Source organism: Amaranthus tricolor, chromosome 4 (assembly GCF_026212465.1).
Source record: "Amaranthus tricolor cultivar Red isolate AtriRed21 chromosome 4, ASM2621246v1, whole genome shotgun sequence".
NCBI classification, from domain to species: domain Eukaryota; kingdom Viridiplantae; phylum Streptophyta; class Magnoliopsida; order Caryophyllales; family Amaranthaceae; genus Amaranthus; species Amaranthus tricolor.
This window is the reverse complement of record NC_080050.1, coordinates 4,100,497-4,113,389: the sequence shown is the minus strand read 5'-3', so window position 1 is coordinate 4,113,389 and position 12,893 is coordinate 4,100,497. Positions and strand designations below refer to the sequence as shown.

At 31.4% G+C, this 12,893-nt stretch overlaps 2 protein-coding genes across 2 annotated transcripts; both read left to right on the top strand.

Annotated features, from left to right (window-relative positions):
- The first annotated feature begins 3,899 nt into the window (after positions 1-3,899).
- Positions 3,900-4,472, top strand: LOC130810664 (uncharacterized). The gene is made up of 2 exons (XM_057676806.1): positions 3,900-4,104; positions 4,207-4,472. Exons 1-2 carry the CDS (start codon positions 3,900-3,902, stop codon positions 4,470-4,472), a joined length of 471 nt encoding a protein of 156 aa, XP_057532789.1.
- Positions 4,473-7,607: 3,135 nt separating this feature from the next.
- Positions 7,608-12,370, top strand: LOC130809816 (probable alkaline/neutral invertase D). The gene is made up of 5 exons (XM_057675641.1): positions 7,608-7,791; positions 9,448-9,871; positions 10,017-10,448; positions 10,716-11,274; positions 11,820-12,370. Exons 2-5 carry the CDS (start codon positions 9,500-9,502, stop codon positions 12,113-12,115), a joined length of 1,659 nt encoding a protein of 552 aa, XP_057531624.1. The 5' UTR covers positions 7,608-7,791; positions 9,448-9,499; the 3' UTR covers positions 12,116-12,370.
- The last annotated feature ends 523 nt before the right edge of the window (positions 12,371-12,893 follow it).

Genomic DNA, 12,893 nt, shown 5'->3' with positions numbered 1-12,893 from the left:
AAATGTTGACCCTAGCGGATTAATAAAAGTATATACTTAATTACACCTTTTAATTTGCTAGTAATGTCTCATTTGCTTTTTCGATACTATTTATTTTTTACTTTTAATTTGTATTTTATTATCAATCTATAAGTTAAAACATACTCAAGTGAGATCTTGTTTGATACGTCTCAATGGAAGGATTATTCATATCAATTTACTGTAATTTTTAATTATGCACAATAAGAGATTTTAAGGATTGAATAAACGCATTAGATAGAGTGCATAAAGCAAATGAGACATTACTAGTGAATTGGAGGGAGTATTTTTTTATTTTTATCATATGGTAGGTAGAGGAAAAGAAAAGAACTAGATGAAAATCAAATTCATGACATTTCCTGACAAGTTGTGATTGCTCTCCAACTAAATCAAAATCCGGTTATCTGTATAAGAGTACTTTTTATTTTTAATTATAAGGTAAGCAGAAGAAAAAAAAATTAGATGAGAATCAAATTCGTGCCATTTCATGACATATTGTGATTGCTCTTCAACTAAATCAAAGCCCAATTATTTATATATAATACTTTTATTTTAATTATAAGATAAATTGAGAAAGAAAAAAAAAGTTAGTTAAAAATTAAATTTATGACATTTTCTGAAAAGATACAATTACTCTCCGAACTAAATCAAAACCATTTTTTATATACTTTGATTATTTAAGTAGTAATTAATGGCATTAAAAATGGGCCTTTTTCATGACTTTCTTGGCAGAATATTGGCATGGAATCTTGCAAATGGACCTCTCAAATGGCCCCAATAATTAATATTATTTTCAAATTGTCAATTGTCATAATCAATACAACAAAAATCAAATATATGCAATGTTTATCTTTTATGGAATATGACAAAGAATCAAATTTCAAGTAAATTGTTTATACATAGCATATGCGCATGGGTTTTCGAGTCACTTCTCTCCAAACTTCACCAAATTAATCACTATTGGATACTCTTCTTGCAACTTGCAAGTGTATCTTGCCCTTTGCCCTAATATTCTTTAAAATTGATAAAAGCCATAAATTTTTAGAATATATTTTAGTTAAATTTAAATAAATTTACTTATTTTGTAATTTATATTGACTTATATTGAATGTGGCAAGTAATCGTTATTTTGCAATTCTTATGTACATAAGATAATATAATTTATGCAATGAATTAACTTTATATAAGTTTAAAGATAAGAAAATCAGAGGAAATAGAAGATATAAAATTATTATATATATATATATTTCAACACCATGGTGATAATAGAAGGTGTTTTTGTGTATTTATGTACATATATTATTTTTTTTACATTGATTGTTGTTTTGGTCCGTTCGATTTATTTTGCATCATTTCTATTTTTGAATAATTACCCACCACTTTTTTATTCTCATTCATACATTTTAACTTTTTTTAATTTCATCAACACAATTTATTCTTTCTCTTTATTTATTTCTAATATCCACTTAAAAAAAATGAAAAATACACGTGGTAACCCTAATATTTACCCAAATAAACCTCTGTGGCTCTTTTACCTATGAAACGTTTAGAAACGTTAGTTTAATGTATTAAATGATTGTTGTATGCCCATAAAACCCTTTTATCTATGGCTCATGCATCATATGCTTATACAACATAACATAAAACCTAATTTTCCTATCTTTCCCCCAAATTACACTTCCCCCCAAAACATAGATCCTAGTTTTCATTGCTAAACCAAAAAAATATTGGGTAAACCAAACAAAATTGGGGCAGAAACTTTCAACTTTCATCCACCAGCAGTTAAGAGCTCGAATTTATGATCTTTAGAGATGAGTTTTGGTGAATTTGTGTTTCGAATTTAGGGAATTAGGGTTAAGAATTTAGGGTTTCTTGAGAAATTGGATATTAGGGTTAGGAAAATGTAATGTTTAGAGAGTGTTTCGATGTATTCAATCTTAGGACCAAGGTATCCTTACAAAATTAACGTTTCCAAACATTTTATAGGTAAAAAGGTCACGGAGGTTTTATTTAAGTAAACCTCAGGATTGTCGCGTGGATTTAAAAAAAAGTTTTAATCACCACGTAGAAAACATAATACCTCAGAGTTACTACGTGGAATTTTACAAAAAAAAAAAACTCTCACTTTCTCTTTACTTCAATTTTAACAGGACAGAGGGAGTATCAATTGTGACCACTTTACGTACTATTTATGTTAGATCGTATGAAACTTTGTGATATTTAAATATCTATGTTGATCATATATTCATATTATAAATTATAATGTACGCAATTGAGTACTACAATAACGAGAATTATAAATATTTTAGATATCCGATACAAATTTTATGAAAACAAATATACTCACCAGTGTGAATCATGTTAAATTTTTCATAAAATTCAATAGTTTTGTAAAAATTTAAAAGTTAATTTTTTTAAAGTATTTAATTAGCCAGAATTACACTTACAAAAAATAATAAAAATACTTTATAGCAATTTATCACTTTCTTAGTTAAGACTCTGAATTAAATTCTCATCGGCCTCCTCTCCTGTCTGTCTTGTAATATAAAAATATTATATGGACATTAATGCATGATAAGTGAAATTCTTTAATCATGAAATAAGCCAATGGAAAAAGTAGTAAATTATATATCAAAGAGTATTTATAAACTAACTTCAGTATTTTTAACTTCGTTATTAATAAAAAAAAAAAAAAATCTTGTTGATATAGGATATTATATTAGTTTGTGTCATTATTTTCAAAATAAATCGAATGTTAAAACGAATTTTTCAATATGGATAATAATCTAAAAGCAAGAACATTTCTATAAATAAGTTAAAAATAGAATACAAACTCTTACTTTAAATAAAGAATATAATTTTGCTCCTTCAGTAGGTGCTTCGTGGGACCATGGATTCCCATTTGGAAGCCAAAAGTTTTGAATTTCATCTACAACATCTAACTAATAAGGAATATTTTTCTATGAATCAAATAAAATTAAATTAAATATTTAATCTTTCTACTTAAAAATTAATAATTTTTTTAAAAATAATATTCCAAGAAAAGTATTTTCGGTTTCATTAATACTCATAAGATTACGCTTGTTTTTAAAGTAAATATTTATGTGATAAATAAAGTCAAACTAAGAAAATAAGATGATTAGAAGATAAAATTTCAAAAAAATATGTAATAGCCAAGAATTAATTAAGAATTAAGTTTTTTCATTTTGTAATAAATATTTATCATGGTGGGATAGAAGAAACATATCACCCTCGTCCTCTCTCAAAATAAGATATAAACTTTTTTATTTCCTCAACTTCCCTCTTACCATATTATCATTGTATCATTTTTTCTTCATCTTTTCTTTTAAATTTACATATTTTTATAATTTGACTTTTATTTTTTTTATATAATATTAAATCCTAATATAAGTATGAACCTGATGCTAATTTCAATTTTAGAATCTTTTGTGGTATTGACCCATGATAGTGAAGTGTAGAATTAGGATAGAATTTAATGGTTCAATATTGGCATGTGTTTGTTGACTATGCACCACCTACAATTGTCACTATAAATGACACAACCCATGACCTAATCCAATTTGCTTACCCATATGTCAATTCTCATGTATTAAGTAATTGAATTTAATAATTCAATCTCCATTGTAGAAATTTAATTTAAGAATTAAATCTCTTGATCATTTAACTTTTTAAATTAAATATCTTGATCATTAAATTAATGCAACTAAACCATAATTGCATATTTACCTAAAATAATTGGAGTTTACTTGTGAGTTTATGAGCAATTAGGATAATGGCATAAGTACAAAATTAATCAATATTAATTAATTTCATTTATCACTTCATTAAAAAAAAATAGAGAGCGGAAAAAGGATTTGCATATGGTGTTTATCGACTTGGAAAAAGCATATGACAGCATACCGCGACGCATCATCCGGAATAGCTTCAAGGCTAAAGGTATATTATTAATGTACATTGAGGCTATACATGATATGTATGACAAAGTTTCGACTAAAATTCAGACATCGATGGGGATGACGGAGCCTTTTTCGGTTAAAGTAACACTGCATCAGGAATCGACACTAAGTCCTTTCATTTTTACGGTCATTATGGAAGAAATTTCAAAATCTATTTGGGAGACGGTACCGTGGTGCATGCTATTCGCTGACGATATCGTGTTGGTCGCAGAAATTAAAGAGGAAGTTAGAAATAAATTGGATGAGTGGAGGGAAGTTCTAGAAGGTAAAGGAATGCGCATCAGTCGTATGAAGACCGAATATTTGCGTTGCGACTTTAGTGGAAAATCGCCGACTGACGAGCCAGAGATGTCCATTGGTGAAGATGTTGTTACGAGTACGACCAAGTACAGGTATTTGGGATCGATCATTCAGAGCAATTGGGAGATTGACGAAATGTTAATCATCGAATACATGCGGGTTGGCTCAGGTGGCTAGTAGACACCGGGGTGCTATGTGATAGAAATTTCCCCAGTAAGTTAAAAGGGAAATTTTACCGGATGGCGATCAGACCTGTTTTGTTGTATGGGACAGAATGTTGGCTGGTATAGAAGATTTTTGAACATAAGATGGAAGTTACAGAAATGCGTATGCTGAGGTGGATGTGCGGGAACACTTTGATGGATCGAATTAGGAACCAAGAGTTTACAGACAAACTAGGGGTTACTCCTATTTCTGCAAAAATAAGCGAAAATAGATTGGGATGGTTTGGACATGTGTAGAGAAAGACTTTCGAATCCCCAGTAAGGAGGATAGAAAGCCTCATAGTAGAGGGTAAGAGGAGTTGAGAAAGACCTAGGAGAACTTGGGATGAGCAAATAAAAGTTGACATGCATAAGTTACACCTCTCTGTGGACCTGACCCGGGATAGGGGTAGTTGGAGGCACCTTACCCATGCTTTAGACTACTGATTTCCTCTTCACTTACTAGTCGGTGTTCTTGTTATGTGGCTTTTACTCGTACTATTATTATTATTGTTGTTGTTTTCTTTTATTGTTATTTTTACTTTATTTTATTTATATTTGCATTGTATCTACCTTCATTTTATGTCTAAGGGTCACGCTTGGGCAATACGATGCAAGCATGGAGAGTTACCTTCAGCCTCACTCGGCCTTAGACGTTGCAAAAATCTCTCTTATTCTTTCTTGAGTCGGGGGACTCTTTGGCTGCGCTCTCCTTTATGGGTATGAGTTGCCGCCGTCCTTCCCTCCCCAGACCCTGACCATAGTTTTCTTTGGTCGGAATACACTGGGTATGATGATGATTAAAAAAAAATTAATATCATTTATCATACTTTTGTCATGCATACAATTTCATACTCCATCCTACTTTATAGGTATTTTATAGAATTATCACAAATAAAGAATTTTTTTAATAAATACAGTGAAACATAAAATTTGATAATAATAATAATAATAATAATAATAATAAACTAATTTTTTAGAAAAAATAATTTTTAAAAATGCAAGGAAAATTATTAGGTTGTCATTTGTCAATGGCCCAAGCACCAATACAAATATACAATTATACAACTAGTAAACCAAGTGGATTGCTCCTTACATAAGGAAGTCAGAATACTCAGAACTAAGACAAAACTGTGTCGTTTTCGTCCCCTTTTATCTTTCCTCATTTTTCTTATTTTGCCCGTATGTTATTTTTCTTAATTATATGGTGTGTTTTCTCATCAAAGTTTTCTTTTTCTTTTTTATTTTTTTTATCTTTTAAATCTTGCTATATTTTTGTATTTCATTGACCTTTAATTTGGATTTTTAAAAAATTATGAATTAAAATTTTTCTTACTAACATCATTTATATATTTTATTTACCGCTTGTTTTTCTTGTAATATACTTTGATATTCCCATGAAAATTAGAGAAATTACGAGTTTTTGTTTTTAAAAGCAAAAATTCATAATTTGAGACATGGCAAGTTGGAAGGCTATGAAGATACCAATAAGAGGTACTGGAAGATGAAAATTTTACTAAATCAACAATTTAAAAAGTTATTATAGCATGAATATTCTAATTACAAACTTCAAGTGTCATGTTTATTACTTTGAATACTAAAATTAATTTCGTGATAATATTAGTCTAAAGGTATTTGGCTTATGGCTTTTAGCTTAGCTTTTTGGTTGACTTTTGGCTTTTAGCTTAGCTTTTTGGTTGACTTTTGGCTTATAGCTTGTTGGTTGGTCAAATAGTTAAAAATAAAGTTTGTTAAATGGCTTTTAAAGCAATTGAAAAGCTTGCTTTTAAGTCAAAATGAAAAAAGCTGCTCCAGCTAGCATTTTATGTTGGCTTTTAGTTTGTTAGCCCGCTTTTTCTCTAATAAACAACTAACAACCAATATTCAAATTTACCAAACATCTCTACAAATAGCTGGCATTTTTAACTAGCTTAAAAAGTAAATAAAGCCAACATTTTCAACTGGTCAAACAAACCAACTAAAAAACCAACCGTCAACAATCAACAGCCAAACACCCCATTAATATACTAAATTAAAAATTTAATAGAATGTGTATTTGAACAAAGAGGGTTGAGCTTCTGCAAACTTTCCGTGTAGCTTCGCTGCTATAAGTCTGTAACGACCCGTGCGGCAAAAATCCCTACTCTATTCATACGATCATGTCCAACATTTTTATTTTTCAAGGATTTTTAATCAACAAAAAATTAATTATGATTTGCAATTTTTATTAAAAATTATTTTTTTTTTGCATTTGCCAAATCAAACAACCCCTTTCTCCACTCATCAGTCACTTCCGGTTCCACGTTTACTTTGTACTATTGACTGTCCATAATTCTGACTAACTTTTTCTTACATAAAAATTCTAAAAAAGAAAAAATAATAATACTTTATCCATTCTAAAATACATACTCCTATAATATTAGAATTTTTACCCTATTCATTGATTCAATTTATTTGTATTTAGTTTCTAATCACTTTCATATTACTTGCATCAAACTAACTTTTATACTATTTATTATTCTATAGTAATTTACATATTTCGGTTATTATATGAGGAAAAAACACAGTCATGTGGGATCTTGTTTTGTTTGTCTAGTCGCATATTTTCATAATATTAAATTTTTATAATTTTTAGTCATGTAAAACTCTAAATATAAACAATCTGACAAACTCATTAGATTGCGCAAAAATGTGTTTGGTGCAAGTATTATGAGACGGAGGGAGTATAAATTAAAATATAGTGAAGTGAAATTTTGTTGAATTCGTCTCAATGTAAAAATAATTAATTCGTAAGTTCTCTAATGTTTTTCTCATTTGGAATATTCCTCTTTAAGAAGAGAAAAATTTGATTAATGTTTTTGACACATATTTAGAAGATAAAATATGTTCATGTGAGATTTAATTAGATTCGTTTTAATGTATAGTTTTTTATTATGTATTTTTCATAATTTTTAATATTATGTATTTAAAAATATTGAGATTTTTTTAAGATGAAAAATATTAAAATTTAAAATTCACTTAAAAAATGATGAAAAAGTAAAAAAAAAAATATATTTACTTTTTAAACCGCATTGAAATATATTATAGTCCACCTTTTCTCTCTCCTAGTTTTCTGTTCCAATATCACTATAAATGCCTGCTTCGTCTAACATGCTCTTTTTTTCCCTTTCCTCTCTTTTCTCTCTCCTTTCCCGTCGCCGGCCATTCGCCACCATTTCCCGGTAACTATCCCGGCGTCGTCCACCGTTGATCTTGCCGGAATCTTATCTCTCCCAACAAACTTTTGATAATAGGTTATTTCTCCCTCCTTTTCTCTCTCTATGTTGATCTCTCTTTTGTTTTGTAGATCTGATGTTTACAATCATTATCTACACTGATTCCATTTTTTATGATTATTTTTCTTGATTATGTTAGACTTTGATTAGACTTTCTTACTGCTAGATTAATGTGTATGTTTTTATATTTATTTTATTCTGCTATGGATCTGCTTTTTATGAGCTTATTTCCTTCGTTATTTCTTATAAAATCTCTGCTTTAGGTGCTTTTATTGTATATATAATATATAATATAATATAATGATGTGCTATTTGTTATAAACTATTAATGTAGAAGTATTAGCTCTGTTAGATATATGTGGTCTTTTTTCATTTTCTTTATGGAAGTATTTTGTAGTGTATAAACGTAGTAGGTGTGTTGTTATTTGGACTATTGGAATACGAATACTATTTGTCTTAAGTGTTAGACTTGACTTGACTATTATATTGTTTAATTAAAATACTTCATATTTTTTGTTGTTATAAAAGGTTATAAGTATATAAGTATATGTTTGAGTGTTGAGGATCTAACACTAGTCTTGATCTATGTATTAGGAGCTTTGTTTTGGGACTTTTGAATAGCGTTTGTCTTAGTGTCACACTCGACTATTTTATACATTACTTATGATTGCAATTAGTTGCGACACTCAGCATATTTGCTGATATTCATCAGTCGCCGTTTGTCTTATGGGACTTTTATTCCTCACGTACAAGAAGAACATAGTCAAAGTGAAACTTGTTTGATTCATTTCAATGCATTATTTATAATATAACTTATTATAATTTTTAATTGTATTGCGTGTTTTTTCAATGGAGCAAAGATTTATAGCTTTTTGGATTTAGATTATAATGGACTAAAATGAAATAGCTCGTTAAATTATGATATTTCTTATTTATGTGAAGTTACACATGACGTTTGCTACAGTGGGTGAATCGAAAATAACATTTTTATAACATCTTTGTTAGTTTTATAATTAATAAGAGTAAAATTACGTACATTCGACCCTCTTAAACCTCACCCTAGATGGAAGCCACTTAGTTGGATCGTATAATAATTTTTCATTATGCGCAACAAAAAAAATTAACGGTCAAAATAATGCCTTGAATAGGGTGAAAACAAGTTTGGTAACTAATTTGAACCAGATGAAGTAATTTAATTAATGTACTTCCTTTTTGGTACATGTAAAAGGTTATAAGTGCATGTGTTGAGGATCTAACACAGGTCTTGGTCAAAGATGAAGAGTCAAGCTGTGATGGTTAGTAGTTTATGGACTAAGAGTATTGTTTTGGATCTGGTTGGAAAATTTTATTTAATTGTGGTAGTTTAGACATGATACATATGTTATGAGTGTCGAGAATATGACACTGTGTCTATCAAATGAAGAGTTCGGGTAATAGTGCTTAGACCTGGAGGTACTGTTTTTGATTAGATTGGAAAATTTCATTTAATTATGTTGTTTTTTTGGCATAATACATGTGTGCTTGTATTTGGATAATGTTTTTTTTGGGGAGAGAATCTTTGGATATGTTTGACTTGATTTTGAAGGGGTTGTTGAGGTCTTTATTTAGTGGATTTCCAGGATTTTTTAATATATAATCAAGTATAATGATTCAAGTAATTGTGAATACTTTCAGGTTTCCTATAATATTGGGGAGGCTTTGTTTTTGGTTTGAGGGTATTTGAATTATGGAAGGAGTTGGGCTGCGGAAAGTGAGCTCTCATTGCTCGATCTCTGAGATGGATGATTACGACCTCTCTAGGCTTCTTGATAGGCCACGGATTAATATAGAGAGGCAGAGATCCTTTGATGAGAGATCATTAGGTGAGTTATCTTTAAATAAAGGGAGTGTAGAGAATTTTGAGCACATCTACTCTCCAGGGGCAAGGTCAGGTTTTGATACCCCTGCTTCGTCAACTAGGAACTCTTTTGAGCCCCATCCTATGGTTGCCGAAGCTTGGGAAGCTCTTCGACGATCTTTGGTGTACTTTAGAGGGCAGCCTGTGGGAACCATTGCTGCTTATGACCATGCTTCAGAGGAAGTTCTAAATTATGATCAGGTAATTGTATCTCTTATATCTTTATGATTGAGGGTTACATAAATGATTTTATTATGTGCTCATTACGTTTAATAATTGTTAATGTTCCCGCTAGAATAATGATTTAAGATGTCCTTGTTTTGAAGATGACATTATGTTTTGGCAGGTTTTTGTACGGGATTTCGTACCTAGTGCATTGGCTTTCCTCATGAATGGAGAACCGGATATAGTTAAAAACTTCCTGTTAAAGACACTCCAACTTCAGGCTTGGGAAAAGAGAGTTGACCGGTTTAAGCTAGGGGAAGGGGCTATGCCAGCCAGTTTTAAGGTGCTTCATGATCCTGTCCGAAAAACTGATACTATTGTTGCGGACTTTGGTGAGAGTGCCATTGGAAGAGTAGCTCCTGTCGACTCTGGTTTCTGGTGGATCATTCTACTTCGTGCATATACAAAGTCTACTGGAGATATGTCCTTGGCAGAGTCACCAGAATGCCAGAAGGGGATGAGACTTATTATGACTTTGTGCTTGTCGGAGGGGTTCGACACATTTCCCACACTACTTTGTGCCGATGGGTGCTCAATGATTGATAGGAGAATGGTAAACCAATCTCTTAACTATCACAGTGGTGCTTTCCTTCTCGATGTCTCTTTTCTGTTAATACTTGGAATTGTCAATCAAATTTTTGTAACTAATTGAGCATGCAATGTAATTGAGCATGGTTGTTGCTTCTTTCAAAGAGCATGCAATATAATTGAGCATTTTGCTAAATGTTGCGTACTCAGTCCTTTTCCATATGAAAACCATTAGTTTATTTGCTATGGAACTCAATACCACATCCTTATCTGATGCATGATAATATTGCAGGGAATTTATGGCTATCCTATTGAAATTCAAGCGCTCTTCTTCATGTCCCTGAGATGTGCTTTGTCAATGCTTAAACCTGATGCGGAAGGGAAGGAGTTTATTGAAAGAATAGTAAAGCGATTGCATGCATTGAGTTTTCACATGAGAAACTATTTTTGGCTTGATTTCCGTCAACTAAATGATATCTACCGTTACAAAACAGAGGAATACTCTCATACAGCTGTAAATAAATTCAACGTCATTCCCGATTCAATTCCTGACTGGGTTTTTGATTTCATGCCTACACGCGGTGGTTACTTTATTGGAAATGTCAGCCCTGCAAGGATGGATTTCCGATGGTTTGCTTTGGGAAATTGTGTAGCCATCCTTTGTTCTCTTGCAACTCCTGAGCAATCTATGGCTATTATGGATCTCATTGAAGCTCGCTGGGAAGAGTTGGTGGGAGAAATGCCACTAAAAATCTCGTATCCTGCCATTGAAAGTCATGAATGGCGGATTGTCACTGGATGTGACCCCAAGAATACCAGATGGAGCTACCACAATGGAGGATCCTGGCCAGGTTGATTCCTTTTCTTGTTTCTTTTGACTTTGCTCTTTTCAAACTGTAAATTCATCAACAATTTCTTAAACTTTTCCTTATTCGTTTAAACGTTACAAATAACCTGATACTTTATGCTGATCTTTAAGAATCAGCTTGGACATAGAGGATGAGGGGGTTTAGGACACATTTTAACTTTGATTTAAAAGTATTGATGGAATGAATATGAAGGGGTCAAGGGGAGTAGAGAAAAAGAAGAGAAGTGAGATTGTGTTTCCCTTTTCTCCGCCTTTTCTTCTCTCAATTTATGTCTAAATACGCAAAAAAAAACATCACTCTCCCAGTACTTCCGCTCTTCAAGTCTTCTAACCCAAATGAATTGGATCAATATAACGTTTGAAGATTCTATAGACGAGTAATCTCTTGTGTTTCATACTCATCTTTACTGGTCATTTCTCTGTAATAAGTAATGCATGATTTACGACTGTACAAAAAATAGTTCATTTTTGCTGACCATTGATCTCTTTATGTTTGTTCTTTCCCCATCTCTTCTTTGTTGCTTGCAGTTCTTTTGTGGTTGTTAACAGCAGCATGCATCAAGACTGGTCGGCCACAGATTGCAAGACGAGCCATTGATTTGGCAGAAACCCGTTTACTCAAAGACGGATGGCCAGAATACTACGATGGAAAACTCGGAAGATATATTGGAAAACAAGCTCGCAGGTTCCAAACGTGGTCAATTGCTGGATATCTCGTGGCAAAGATGATGCTTGAAGATCCTTCTCACTTAGGTATGGTCTCTTTGGAGGAAGATAAGCTAATGAAACCGCTGATTAAGCGATCATCATCGTGGACGTGCTGAACCCCAAAAATATTAGGGAATAGAATTGAAAGAAAAATTCAAGGCTTAGAGATGATGCTAAGTAATTGTGTCAATTCTAGCAATGTTCATTCTTTGGCAATTTTCTTGCCACTCTTAAGACTGATGGCAAAGTCTAGGTTGTGTACAATAGTGCCTGCTTGTTTCTTGTTTCACAAAGGACTGCTTCTTTTCATGTTTGTCACCATTGCAAACATTTTTCCTCTAAATACCATAAGTGAATGGTTCCTTTCGCCATTTATTCCTCTATTGTTTAAATTACCTTTGATGCTTTTTATAGATGTTTCGGTTCAAATCATAATAGATTGGTAAAATCACATTAACAATTTGCCCTTATTATTTATGTGAACTTATAAACAATGATTGCAATATAAAGAGTTATTCGACAACTTTTTTAGTACAAGATTAAAATTGTGTATATTGAACTTCATAAATCCTACCAAGGCAACATCCGCATGAATTTGGATAGTGGTATGTTATTGCTAGTAGATTTTTTCCATTATTCACGAGTCAAGACTTATTTGTTTCATACTCTATTGAGACCGTCTCATTGTGAAACGATTTTATTTGATCAGACCAAATTATTTTATAAAAAAGCTGCTTCCTGTACTAGTGGCAATTCATTTTTTATTGTTTTTTTTTCTTTTTATGTTTTTTTTTTACCATTTGAACTTTTGTGTGGACCCGTCTAACGGTGAAATATGCTTTTGGTATTTGTAATTTGTAATAATGTTTTGCATTTGTTTTAAAAATATTAAGA